At 45.9% G+C, this 13,477-nt stretch overlaps 1 protein-coding gene across 1 annotated transcript; it reads left to right on the forward strand.

Annotated features, from left to right (window-relative positions):
• Positions 1–1,257: 1,257 nt before the first annotated feature.
• Positions 1,258–13,436, forward strand: LOC113509823 (PHD and RING finger domain-containing protein 1). The gene is made up of 10 exons (XM_052898807.1): positions 1,258–1,661; positions 1,742–2,212; positions 2,593–2,688; positions 2,772–3,206; positions 3,285–3,584; positions 3,672–7,775; positions 10,034–10,568; positions 10,749–10,843; positions 12,176–12,304; positions 13,089–13,436. Exons 1-10 carry the CDS (start codon positions 1,524–1,526, stop codon positions 13,218–13,220), a joined length of 6,435 nt encoding a protein of 2,144 aa, XP_052754767.1. The 5' UTR covers positions 1,258–1,523; the 3' UTR covers positions 13,221–13,436.
• The last annotated feature ends 41 nt before the right edge of the window (positions 13,437–13,477 follow it).

Below are 13,477 nucleotides of genomic sequence, written 5' to 3' on the forward strand. Positions count from 1 at the left end.
AATTAATGATTTTAACGGCTCTAGGCACATGCTTTTTAGAGTCCAACATACAACAACTTGATATATTATCGTGCTTCGTCCGTAGTTATTAAGCATGCGTCTTAATCAAGTACGCAAATATGCCGCTTTTAAGACAAACAAAAGGTCATAATTTAATGTTTAAGGATATTCTTGTTTCACCGAAAATTACTCTATATTTGTCTTGTATGTGTGTGTAATGTTTATTTCAAATCAAATTAAATAATTGGTGAAATGTAAGTGTTTCACATGTTGAACTGTCTTTTGTTTTTTTCATACTGCACAAAGAAAGACCTGATCGTGTATCGAACATTTGTACTAGCGAAATAACATGTGATTAACAAGCGAACAGCAATACATTTTGAGGTCACTATACGCTGACCTCAATCGCGAAGGAGAGCCTCACCGACGATCCACCGTCATTGTGAAAACCACGACCACTCTGCCAAGAGTATACGACTGAAGAGAGAGAGATACGCTGATAGTTAATGATGAAAGAAAGGATAAAGTCAGGTTCATCATAATGAATTTACCAAAAATTAACCATAATGTTTTTTAAACGAAACCGCGTGTAAATAAACCCGATAAAGTATATTATTGTCGATAGGACTCGTAAACCCCATTACTAACAACCTATTTTCACTCCACCAGTGAGAGATGATAGGTAAGAATGAAAAAGCAGGTGAGTTAGCCTATTGTGATGAATACACCTGGAGTTCAGCACGATGATTTTCAGAGGGGCCATGTGGAGGTCGACTTGACAGGGTATATTGCTAACAAAGGGACTGGTAGTCTGTATTACAATAGATAATATAATACTAATAATCAAGGGACTACCCCCTAGTAAACGAGTACGTTATATCCTAATTTAGTAGGATACTTTATAGTATATAATATTTGAATAGTATATAACTATTCAATGCGGGTAAAGCCTCGAGCAACTGCTAGTTTAAAATGTTTTGTTTTTTTATAAGTTTATATGTTCGGTACATACTATGGTCGATTTTGAGGCGCACTTTCTCCAAATTTATCTCTAAATTTAAAATATAATATCACAGCAATATCTTTATTTAATTGATCAATAAAAACTAATTTTCTAGTAATTTAAGTCAAAATTATTATGATTTTTGTTTACGGTGGTCTATAAAATAGTAATTTCGCAAAATTATCAAATTCAAATCTTAGATTAAGAGGAATATAATGATGCCTCAGAATTGCCCCTTGGCCGAACTGACAACACTGTTGCATTTTCATCCGAAATGAAAATGGCCGACTAACCATCAATAGCGGCTTGCTGTCAAAATAATATATTAATTTTTGGTTACGCGCATGCAACATTGGTCAACATAAATATTTCATATTACTAGCTAACTAAATGAACCTAAGGAATCTGGTAACAGATGTGAAAATAAATCTGCAAAGGTCATTTACACCTTTGCAGTTTCGTGCTTCGTGTCGTGCGTACTAAGCACTTAAAGCGATCGCTGTTTACATCCTCAGAAGAGATGAGCGACGAGGGCAGCGAGGATTCACCGCCGCGCCCTAAGCGCAAAATCAAGAAGGTGATGGTACTGCCTTCGGAATCCAGCTCAGACAGCGACGAATCCGTCGGGGCGACTGGTACACGTAGGAAGAGACTGAGGGTAAACGTCGCTCTTGGAACTCGTAAAGTGAATTATTTCGTGATTAGTGCCATTGCTAGTGATGATGTGCATTATTTCAGGTTATCAGCGATGCAGAAACCGACAGCAGTGGCAGTTCAGTGGTTCGCCCAGGGACAAGGCGCCGGCGGGCTCTTCCCAAACTGCGAGACTCGGACGGCGATAGTGATACATCGGGCTGGGCCACCGACCACTCGTCTGCCACCAAACCTACTCCCACGCCAAATAATCCCAAATCTGGCTTTGCGTCAGATAGCTCTGAAGGGAACTCTGAGAAGTGCTCTATTTGTCTATTACGGTTTACAGATCAGGAGGTGGGAACACCTCAGAGCTGTGAGCACATATTCTGCTTGGACTGCATCACAGAATGGTCTAAGAATGTGAATACATGTCCTGTGGATAGAATGACATTTGATTTCATTGTTGTGCGAGCATGTGCAGGAGGTTCCGTGTTGAGAACAGAACCTGTGAATGTGATGGAACGCAGGCCATCTGTAGATCTATTGGTCATCGAAGATCCTACCCTCTGTGAGGTTAGTTATATTTATAATTCATTTTTCTTTGCTTTTTGTGCATTCTTTTTATTCCAATTACTTATTCATTTAAAAATAATATAGATAAAGTAATGATAATAATATGTAAGGAATTAACACAAGAACATTTTTGTTTTAGCCATTTGTTAATTTTTTATTGTTGTTTTAATTAAATAAACAGTCTATTTACTTGTTTTTGGTTTTTTAATTGATGTATTATTTATATAATAATGCTATTAGTGTTCTTATGTTATTATTAGAAAAAGATCTGGATCAGTGCTTACCTGGTGTATGCTAATACAACAAAGTTTATATTGATAGTAATCAATTTTGTGTGCTAATATTTAAATAAATTATTTATTATGACTATGTGTGCATAGATTTGTGGCAGTGCAACCGATGAGGAAACAATGTTGCTCTGTGATGGTTGCGACCTAGGATTCCACATGCATTGCCTGTCACCCCCGCTTACACAGGTAATGTAAACTATATAATAATAATTGATTATTTTTAATTGCACAATTTATATTTTTGCTAACAGATATAATTAATATTCCAGATACCGGTAGAGCAATGGCTTTGCCCAAATTGTGATGATCTTTTGGGTGTTATACATCTTTCAGAAGTTAATAACTTGTTTGATGGAATTATAGATTTAGATTTACAAATGGGTCGCAGACCCGTAATTCTCAGAGACCCCAGTAATGTAAGAAGGTCTTCTAGAAATCTTAGCACTAATGATGAGCCCTCTACATCAACTGGACGAAGGGGCAATAACAGGAATAATGATGAACCAACCACATCTCGTGAATCCCGGGCACCACCGAATACTAGGAACAGCTCTCATACAACAACTAGACGAAGAACTGCTGGCACACAGAGACGAAGGTATAAGAGAAGAAAAACCAAAACTGTTATTATTGAATATGAAGTGGAAGAAAATGGCAAATTCCCTGTCACTAAAAGAATAAAAAGAAAGATCAAGAAACGGAGAGTAAGTGTCTTATTATTTTTGTAAAATATATATATGGTTTATATTTCATATTTTTAATTTTTTTATATTTTTATCTAGACAAAAAAGCGACGATCGCGTACGGCCGCGCGGCGATCGTATATGCGGGCCAGCGTTCAAGCGAAGCTCGCCACCATGAAGATTGATCAGAGGCAAGATCTAGCACAAGCATCTGCTGGCAATAGTGGGGTGCAAAATTTATCAATACAACGCCACAGGGCTGGCATACCATCCCTGAGTTTATTTGGGAATCCTAACCAGCTTGAATACTTTTCTGAAGAAGAGCATGATGTCTCTGAAGGTGCTACAACTGCAGTGGCAGTCAGACCTACGTCCAATATTTTAAATATGTTCAGACAGGTATATATTTTAAACATTTTTAATTAATAAAGGTTTTTAATATTATGTATTGATTTCATTCTATAATTTGGAAACATATTATTCCAGAGTCGCAGAAAACGTATTACAATAGATTCCCCACCTCACGCATCAGCAGCACCAGATATCCTTTCAAGTATACTCGAGAGCCAAACATTACTACACTCCAAACATTCTGTGGTTTCAATTTCCGTAGATGGCAATGTAAATATTAAACTCGAGACTCGTGAACATAGTAAACCTAAAGTACCAGCTACTCCAGAAGAAAAAGTTGACTTGTCAAAAGGGGAAGATGTCGCAAAGAAAGTGCCATCTTACCCAGGGCAATCTCGCGGTGGTGGCGGTTGGGGTGGCGGTTACCGCGGCAATTATCACCGAGAACAAAATAATCCTAATAACTTCAACAGAAGTGGCAACTACGAGAACAATTATAATAGTGGATATCAAAATAGGCAAGGGAACTCTTATCAACAAAATAATAATCGCCGCGACGAGACTGATTCATATGGTAACTACATAAGGAGGCCACACCAGTATTCTCACAATGATGATAACAATTTTGAACGCAACAGAAGACAGCCACCACATGCTGAGAATAGTAGGGGTCCAAATGCAAACTTTTTACTTAACCCAAACCAGAGGCTCAATGACCAGGGTAGATACAGTGTGGGTTCTTCATGGTCGCCATACAGCGGGGCTCCCGGACCCCGCCAAGACTTCCCACCCTCACAGGCTAGACATTCGTTTGGTGGTTTCGAAAACCCTTTAGATATGAGAATGGGCCAAATGTCTGTACAAGATACTGTAAGCAACGATAATGTCGAATCGTACATGGCTCATGACAGTCGACGCCAGGAGAAGCCAGCGAATACATATCAGCCTCTGCCGGAACCACCTATGTTTGAGTTTGACAAAACACCTGAAGTTGAAAAATCTGAGGATGAAAAAAGCGATTCAGGACTTGTGATCGATACTGAGAAGTATGACCCTACGGAGCCCACCAATGATGACGACGATGAGTACGCTGATGAAGATAACACGCCGGCGAGTGCCGACGTACCACAACCGCCACCGCTGCCGCCGCCGCCCACCCAGCCGCCCACCTCGCATTCTAATGTACAAAACATATTATCAGGCATCGACGCTAGTGTGATTAATGTGCCACCTAATGTTCTTAACACTGCAGTGAAAGAGGTACTCAAAGAACATATAAATTTAATTGGGCCATCTGGTGCAAATTTACACGACGATAGGAGCGATGACGAATCGGATGGAGATTGTCCAAATTTTTCTATATATTCAGCCACTAGTGTCCATATAGCTAATACCTCTAATATCCTATCCTTGGAAGCACCTAGCCAACCGCTTCGTGATGAACTCGAAGATCTTGTCCAAGAAGATGACGACGTGCCGGAAACCACATCAGCAACTCACATTGCTCCAGTCTATAATTCTTCTGAAGATACTGAGAAACCTATTTCGACTACTGTAATTTCGAGTAAGCAATCTCACAATGAGTTTAGTATTAAAAAGAAATCTGAAGAAGAGTACAAAGAAAAGGTTTCTAAAAGGTGTCCTATTACAACTAATACTCGTAATCCTATTAAAATAAAACTTAATACTCCTTCTTTAATTAAGCGGCAAATAAGCTTATATGATGAAGAGGAGGAAGATAAAAGTGAAGACGAGGCGACATTAAATACAGAAGAAAGAAAAATTGAACAAACTGAGCCACTAGAGGAAGAAAACTTTGTGTCTAATAAACAAAGTCCTGAGAAAGTACTGGATAATGAAAACGCAAACAAGGAAATAGAAAGGGCTCCATCAGTTGACAAAAATATTACAACTGAATTAACTACTGCTGACATAATTAAAGAACCTTCAGAGGCAGAAGAAAGTGAGATTCTAGATGAAAATGATAGAGCAAAAGCATCACCAAAGCGAGATGATAATTTAACAGAAGATGATACTAGTGAAACCAAAACAATGAATACTGCTAATACAGAAACTAAGGAGGCAGAGGAACAAAATAATGTAGAGATGTCGGAGTATGATGAGAAGTCAGAAAATGAAGTTCATTCAGATATGGATAATGACGAAATTACAGATAAAGATTTACATATGAATTCTGAGTCACTGAAAAAAGATTCGGTAGAACGAAATGAAGAAGGTTTAGAAAAAATGACTGAGTCTATAAGTGAAACCGAGGACGAGCGAAGCTACACCCCCTGCCTCGATGAGAACAAGTCGAAGGATACCTCATTAGAGACAGAAAAAGAAAAAGGTATCGAGGGTCTCGACACAGAAATGATATCGGAGGACGAGGGCAACGAAATGTTCTCCGATAATGAGAAAGCGCCATCGGACCGCTCGCGGTCCTCGCCTCCCAAGGCGACCCCGGCGATCGACGGCGAGGAGGGGGAGATAGTCGATAAAAAGAAAGAGACCAAAAGCGACGACCGGGACGAGGGAAAGAAAAAAAAGAAGAAAGAATCCAAGAAGGAGGGAAAGGAGAAGAGCAAAAATAAGAATAAAAAGAGCGAAGTCGCGTTCAAGAAACTCAGCAAGAGCGGGAAGGAGCGGAACTACAGGGAGAGGGACAAGGAGGAGCGCAACAAGGGAAAAAAGGAGCGACGCGGATCCGCCGACGCGACCGAGAAGGAGAGGCAGAAACAGAAGCGAAAAGAAAAGCGGAAGGATCTCGAGAGGTACGACGTGCGCACCGTCGTCTCCGAGAAGAGGAGGAAGCTGAAGGATCCTTTCGGGCGCGACGTGTCGCCCGGGCCGCGCTCTCGCTCGCCTTCGCCCTCGCTCTCCCGCTCGCGCTCGCGTTCGCGCTCGCGCTCGCCGCCCGGCCTGCGCTCGCCGCCGTCCCCGCGCCCGCGCCGCTCGCCCTCCCCGAGGCTGCGCCGCTCGCCGTCGCCCCGCTTCCGACGTTCGCCGTCGCCGCGGCCGCGCCGCTCGCCGTCGCCGCGCCTGCGCCGCTCGCCGTCGCCGCGCCGCTCGCACTCGCGGCCGCGCCTGTCGCTCACGCCGCGCTCGGCCACGCCGCCGCGCCTCGCCTCGGCCAGCCCGCGGCGCCGCTCGCCGCCGCGCCGCCGCCGCCGGCCCTCGCCGCGGCCCTCCCCGCGCCCCTCGCCGCGCCGCCGCCGCTCCGCCTCGCGCGGCCGTAAGCGACGACGGTCCGCGTCCCCGTCGCCCACTCCGAAGCCTAAGTCCGGTAAGCGACGGCGGCGAACGCGCTCCGAGAGGGCCGCGTCGCGCCGCCGCAAGTCCCCGCGGAGGCGGCGCGGCCGCCGGTCGCCCGCCGCGCCGGCCGCGCCGCCCGCGCCGGCCGCCGCCTGGTCGCCCGGCTCGGTGGACTCGCGTCTGCTGTCGCCGCGGACGCCGCCGCCGGACGCGTCGCCGCCCCGCCGGCCGCGCGCCGCCGCGCCGCCGGCGCCGCGGGCCGCGCTGCCGCCGCCCGAGCTGTCGCCGTGCACGCCGCGCCACCGCCGCGACTCGGAGCGGCCGCGCCACCGCCGCGCGCGCGACCTCGCCGGCGCCTCGAAGGAGGTGTTCACGTCCGGAGACAACATCCTCGTCAGCGTCAGCTTCAAGGAGCAGGAGCGCGACCGCGACGAGGGCGAGGCGGAGCGCCGCGAGCGCCGGGAGCGCCGCCGCGAGCGCCGCCGCCGCCGCAAGCGGCGCGCCGAGCCCGAGCCGGACACGGCGCGCCCGGTCGCTATCATCGACCTCGAGCGCTCGCCGTTCCGCGAACTGACGCCGTCGCCGCGGAACGTGATCGTGCTCAGCGACAGCGAGCACGGCGAGAAGGAGGCGGCGCCGGCGCCGGCGCCGGCCGCGGCCGAGCCGGCGGCGGGCCCCAAGACGCCGCCGGAGCCGGGCGCTGGCGCGGGCGAGGCGGCGGCGGGCGCGGCGGAGGCGGCGGCCGACCCCCGCGGGCCCAACACGCCGCCCGAGCCGCCCAGCTCGCCGGACGCCTACGACCCGTTCGAGCCCACGCGCTCGGCGTCCGCGTCGCCGCGCGGCTCGCCGGCGCCGGCCGCGCCGGCCGCGCCGCACGCCGCCGACAGCCCCGTCCGCACCACCATGACGCTCGAGGCGGCCCAGAAGACCAACATGTCCGCCGACGAAGTCATCGACCGCCGCCCGCTCTCTCCTATCGAGAAGGTAATTTTGACTACCTAATGAAAACAAATAAGTGAGTCTGATCTTTTTATTTCGTTGAAGCAGTTGAAGCACTGGTTTTACCAGAATTTGCTGATGACCCGCATCGGCTAAACATCTTAGACTTCGAGCTTCGTGTTGTTCTAATTGAGCAGATTGCTGCAGTTATTCGGCCGCTGCCGAGCCAAATTGTACCCTGACTCGGTCAAAATTAGACTCATTCAGTCTGAGTTGTTCCGGATCATTGCAGTACTCACCGAGGGTTCTCGACCGTAACGTTTTAGGTACTCGTATCATATTATACATAATTTTAATCTTCTTAATGTTTATCTTAAAACCTGCGTGCTGAGAACACTCGAGGTGATGGAGGAGCATGGCATTGATGTCCTCGAGTAAACAATACGTTTATGCGGTTCAAAAGACATATCGTTCTATAGACCGATAGTACTTCAGCAGGGTATTGTCACCCTTTTTGAAAAATAGAACCACAGTGTTTCACTTCTCTGGCGTTACATCATTTTGGATGATGAAATTAAATAGCTTCTGAGAGATTGCGAGATACTCGCAATAGCTTCTGAGAGATTGCGAGATATTCGCAATAGCTTCTGAGAGATTGCGAGATATTCGCAATAGCTACTGAGAGATTGCGAGATACTTGCAATAGCTTCTGTGAGATTGCGAGATATTCGCAATAGCTTCTGAGAGATTGCGAGATATTCGCAATAGCTTCTGAGAGATTGCGAGATACTCGCAATAGCTTCTGAGAGATTGCGAGATACTCGCAATAGCTTCTGAGAGATTGCGAGATATTCGCAATAGCTTCTGAGAGATTGCGAGATATTCGCAATAGCTTCTGAGAGATTACGAGATATTCGCAATAGCTTCTGAGAGATTGCGAGATACTCGCAATAGCTTCTGAGAGATTGCGAGATACTCGCAATAGCTTCTGAGAGATTGCAAGATATTCGCAATAGCTTCTGAGAGATTGCGAGATATTCGCAATAGCTTCTGAGAGATTGCGAGATATTCGCAATAGCTTCTGAGAGATTGCGAGATACTCGCAATAGCTTCTGAGAGATTGCGAGATATTCGCAATAGCTTCTGAGAGATTGCGAGATATTCGCAATAGCTTCTGAGAGATTGCGAGATACTCGCAATAGCTTCTGAGAGATTGCGAGATATTCGCAATAGCTTCTGAGAGATTGCGAGATATTCGCAATAGCTTCTGAGAGATTGCGAGATATTCGCAATAGTTTCTGAGAGATTGCGAGATATTCGCAATAGTTTCTGAGAGATTGCGAGATACTCGCAATCTCTCAGCTCCAGACTCCAGCACATTTTTCTATGTATATATGCTAATATGCGATATAATATTAGGAAGTTATTTCATACATTCTGCCATGTTGTTGGAACGTGTCATACGTCACGTTACCATATCACAGCTGTTCGAAACCGGTCGTTCGCGCCAACCTTGAACAATTGGCGATTAGTTGTCCTGACGATATCGTCATTTATCACATTGTCCGTGTACTCGTCGAGGCTAATTCAAGTTTATTTTCTATGGAAGTGCTGCTGGAAATACTGCTTTACAAAGAATTCCTCCTCTATGAAATCGAACAACTGATGCCCTTGTTGTTCTATTCCAAACTTTCAGCGCATCTGTTTTCCTTTTGCTGAGTTTAGCGTTGAAATCTCCTATCATTATATACTGTGTATTGAATTTTAGTGAATCGTATGCTTTTAAAATGTTTTCATACCTCCTAAAATATGATCAAACTGCGGGTGCAACACTCCCCTTATCGGGAAGGCCTACGTTCAGCACTGATCTGTTAACGGCCGATATGGTGATAGCTCGAAAATTGACAACTGATCAAGAAACTGGATTCACGAAAGACAAGCTCATACAGAAAATGCAGGGCCATTATTTATGTGATTGAACAACCACCACAAGTGCATTGCATCAGTGGTTGTAGGTGACTCACTCCCATACACAGGTAGTGTATGGGAGATGTCTACTGTGCAGTCATTTCTGTGTGCGTGCGTGCAGTACAGTGAGCAAATTGTTTATTAAGAAGTTTAATAATTGTCAATTTAGCATAACTATAACTCTATATCTATGTTTAGTAGGACAACTGTTGGCTGAAATGATTGATGATTATTTTGAATTATCCTTTAAGATAATTCAAAATAAGAGATTTTATATCTTTATAAGATATAAAATCTTTTAGTTTCTGAAATCTAACGAAATCTGGTGTTCAAAGGTGATGGCGCTACTACAGTCGACGCGCGACGTGTCGCCCGAGCCGCCGCCCGGTGACCTGCCGGCACCGCCCGCGCCGTCCCCGCCGCCGGCGACGCCCGCGCCGGCCTCGAGCGGCGCTGCGCCGCCGGCCGCCGGCCCGGGCGAGGCGGCCGCGCCGCCGGCCGCGTCCGTGGCGCCGGTGTCTGCGGCGCCGCCGGTGCGCATCGTCCTGCCGGAGCCGACGCGGCCGCAGCCGCCGAAGCTGTTCCTCGCGAAGCCGTCGCCGATTAAGTCAGACCCGATCAAGCCGATGCAGGCGACGAAGATATCGAGGCTTCCGCTACCGGCGCGGCGCGGCCGCGAGGCTGGCGAGGCGGAGGCGGAGGCGGAGTCGCCGTACTCGCCGGGCTCTAGCGACTTCGGCGACTTGTTCGAGCCGCCGGCGCCGCGCCGCGACGCCTTCGATGCGCTGTTCGGCGCCGCGCCGCGCCGCCGCCACCGCGCGCCGCCACACGCCGCCGCCAAGGTGCCCGTCAAGCTGAACAGGAAGAAAGGTAACCCGGCCCGCCGCCCCGTGTAGTGACCTTTGCCATACTGTATCCGTACTTAGTTCCGATTCTCTTTATGGAGCAGTATCGTTTTGACTATCACTTTTCGGTGCGGCAATAGTGATCACGTACCCCCATGATGAGTACAGGCAGCACGCACACGCTGATTGTCGCTTCGGTTCGCAGGTAAAACGCAAGTGGGAGTCAAAATAGACGAGGACAACCTGAAGATATTAGACGACCTGCCGAGCTCCGCTGTCGAGATGCAAGTCAAGAGCAAGGTGAGACCGAATAATATTCACTTACACGCAGCATCAGTAGATTTATTGGAAATAAAAGTGATACATTATAGCTGACTTTACAGCGTATATCTGAGCAATATTAGTTAGTAGTTGTTTCCCGCGGCTTTAGTCGCGTACGTCAATATATGAAGTACTATACGTGTTAAGTTAGGATATAGCTTTATTAATTAAATAATTGAAGTGTGATTGAGTAACGTACGCATGCGCGTATTCAAGATTACTATTCCAGGAGGGGCGTGGCTCCTGATAAAAGGCACATTTTGTACTCTTAGACATGTTTATATCTTAGCACATAAAAGCTTCGCTCGTATCCTGGGGTGGGCACTGGATAACTATTATTATTCATATTGTTATAACACATTTCTGCAGCGGCCTGCTAAGGCATTGATGGACGAATGTGTAAATGTGGGTCGAGGCGTAGCCGAGGCACACATACGTGAGTCCATCAATGCCTAGTTGTGGCCAAGGCTTGTATAGTACTTTTTTCAAACAAGTCGCGGAAATCAAAATTTTTTTTTTTAAGTTCAATGACGAATAACGAACAATAATAATTTTTCACGCGCCATAATGTTCCTTTGTTTTTTCTCTCTCCTTGGTAGCCATGTTTCGAAGTAGAAGGTCATTCCATTTTTAAATTACAGGACAGATATGAGTTTACATAGTAATTTATCTGGCCGCAAAACACGACAGATATGGATTTTCATACAACTTTTGCCGGCCACTGCCCGCATGTATCTGGCCAGTACGGCAAATTTGATTTATCTCGAAGAAGATTGTCAATATAATGCTCACATTTTCAAGCATGTTTGAGAAAAGATATTTAATTTTAGTGAATTAGTTTACTACTCTTTCGGAGTCGTAAGGGTGTGTCGTAGATAGGGAATTCGGTCCTGGGCCTGTTTTTCAATTCCGGGAGTACGGGATGTCTACAGACTATCCCGGGGCTGTGGATAGGTAATGAAAGGTCAGAGAATAATTGAGTAAAAATCAACTTTTTCTATTTTATTTATAATTTCATTAACAGGTCAATTAAATTTTCATTAAATAATATTTTAGAAAGTAATTAAAATTCAACAAAATTCACTTAAATTTTCTTTTAATTAAACGCGTATCTTTACTGTAACAAAAATCCTCTTTTTTTATACAACTTAGAATGTTAAACTGGCTGTCGGCCCACCTGATGGAAAGTGGTAACCGTCGCCTATACACATGAGCACTACCATGGACATAACAGAGTATACTGTTTCGTCCATGATACCCCCCATGCGTTGCCATTCCTGAGGACTCATGTGTTTGCGCCTCATGTTCCAGTTCCTGAAGAAGCTGAACCGGCAGGAGCGCGTGGTGGAGGAGGTGAAGCTGGTGTTGAAGCCGCACTACAACAAGAAGCACGTCACCAAGGAGGAGTACAAGGAGATACTGCGCCGCGCCGTGCCCAAGGTGTGTATCCCTGCCACCAGCGCCGCGTTCTAATCTTTACATACATTGAGCGCATCGTGGCCTAGTGGTATTATTACCTTACCTTATAGACTGCAAAAGCGTCAGTTCGAATCTGACCGACACCAAATATCGTATCATTTAAATTTCCAATAATAGGAACTTTGATAATAAACCAAATTATTGTCCAGAGGGAGACTTTGTACAAAAGTCGATAGCTTGGGTACCTCTGTCCCATTCGTGTTTCAACCGTGAAACAGTTGTGTTGGCATGGCTGTGTTTCGGTTTGAAGGGTGGGATATGGTGTGAATTTATCGGGTACAGAGGAATAACACCTGAGTCCTCAGGAATGGCAATGCATGGGGGGTATCATGGGCGAAACAGTATACTCTGTTATGTCTATGGTACTGCTCATGTCTATAGGCGACGGTTACCACTTTCCATCAGGTGGGCCGTCAGCTTCACCCGACTACCCCATTAGCTGTTATAGTCATAGATTGTTTAAAGAGAACTTAACAAGGAAACCAAGTTTTGTTGAAATTGTCATGAAATTAATAACGAAATAAAAATTGTGTTGCAATAAATCTATTAGAATTACATTATTACCGCTGCGGCCGAGCGGCGCCAGACATGGTTTCTTTCCACTAATTTTCACTTGTTTTACAACCTTTTCTTACAACGCGCTTGGAATGGAAAATATAGTGACCTCAATAGTCTCCACCTATCTGTCGATCAACCTGATTATAAATGTTTATCCCCCGTCTTGACCGCCGTACTTCAATTTCAGATCTGTCACAACAAGTCGGGCGAGATCAACCCGACGAAGATTCAAGCACTAGTGGAAGCGTATGTTAAAAAGTTCAGGAAAAAACACAAACGGAACAATTTAGGAGACGCGAACGTAATGTATAATACGTAGTGTAGTTGTGTAGTGTTAGAGTAAGCGAGTGGCGAGTGGCGAGTGGCGACTGGCGAGTGGCGAGTGTACCGCTCCCACGTACTACATGTCAGATGATTTATTGTCACATCACTGTAATTATAATTTATGTATGAACAATGTATTTCACTTTAAACGTTTTATTTAAATCAATTTATTAAATTATAAGTTTAAATAACTAAATTTCATTATATACAATGAATACTTTGATTTTATTCCCCGACAGGCTCCGGCCGGGC

Source organism: Galleria mellonella, unplaced genomic scaffold (genome assembly GCF_026898425.1).
Source record: "Galleria mellonella isolate WM207_F2 unplaced genomic scaffold, CSIRO_AGI_GalMel_v1 utg54, whole genome shotgun sequence".
NCBI lineage: Eukaryota > Metazoa > Arthropoda > Insecta > Lepidoptera > Pyralidae > Galleria > Galleria mellonella.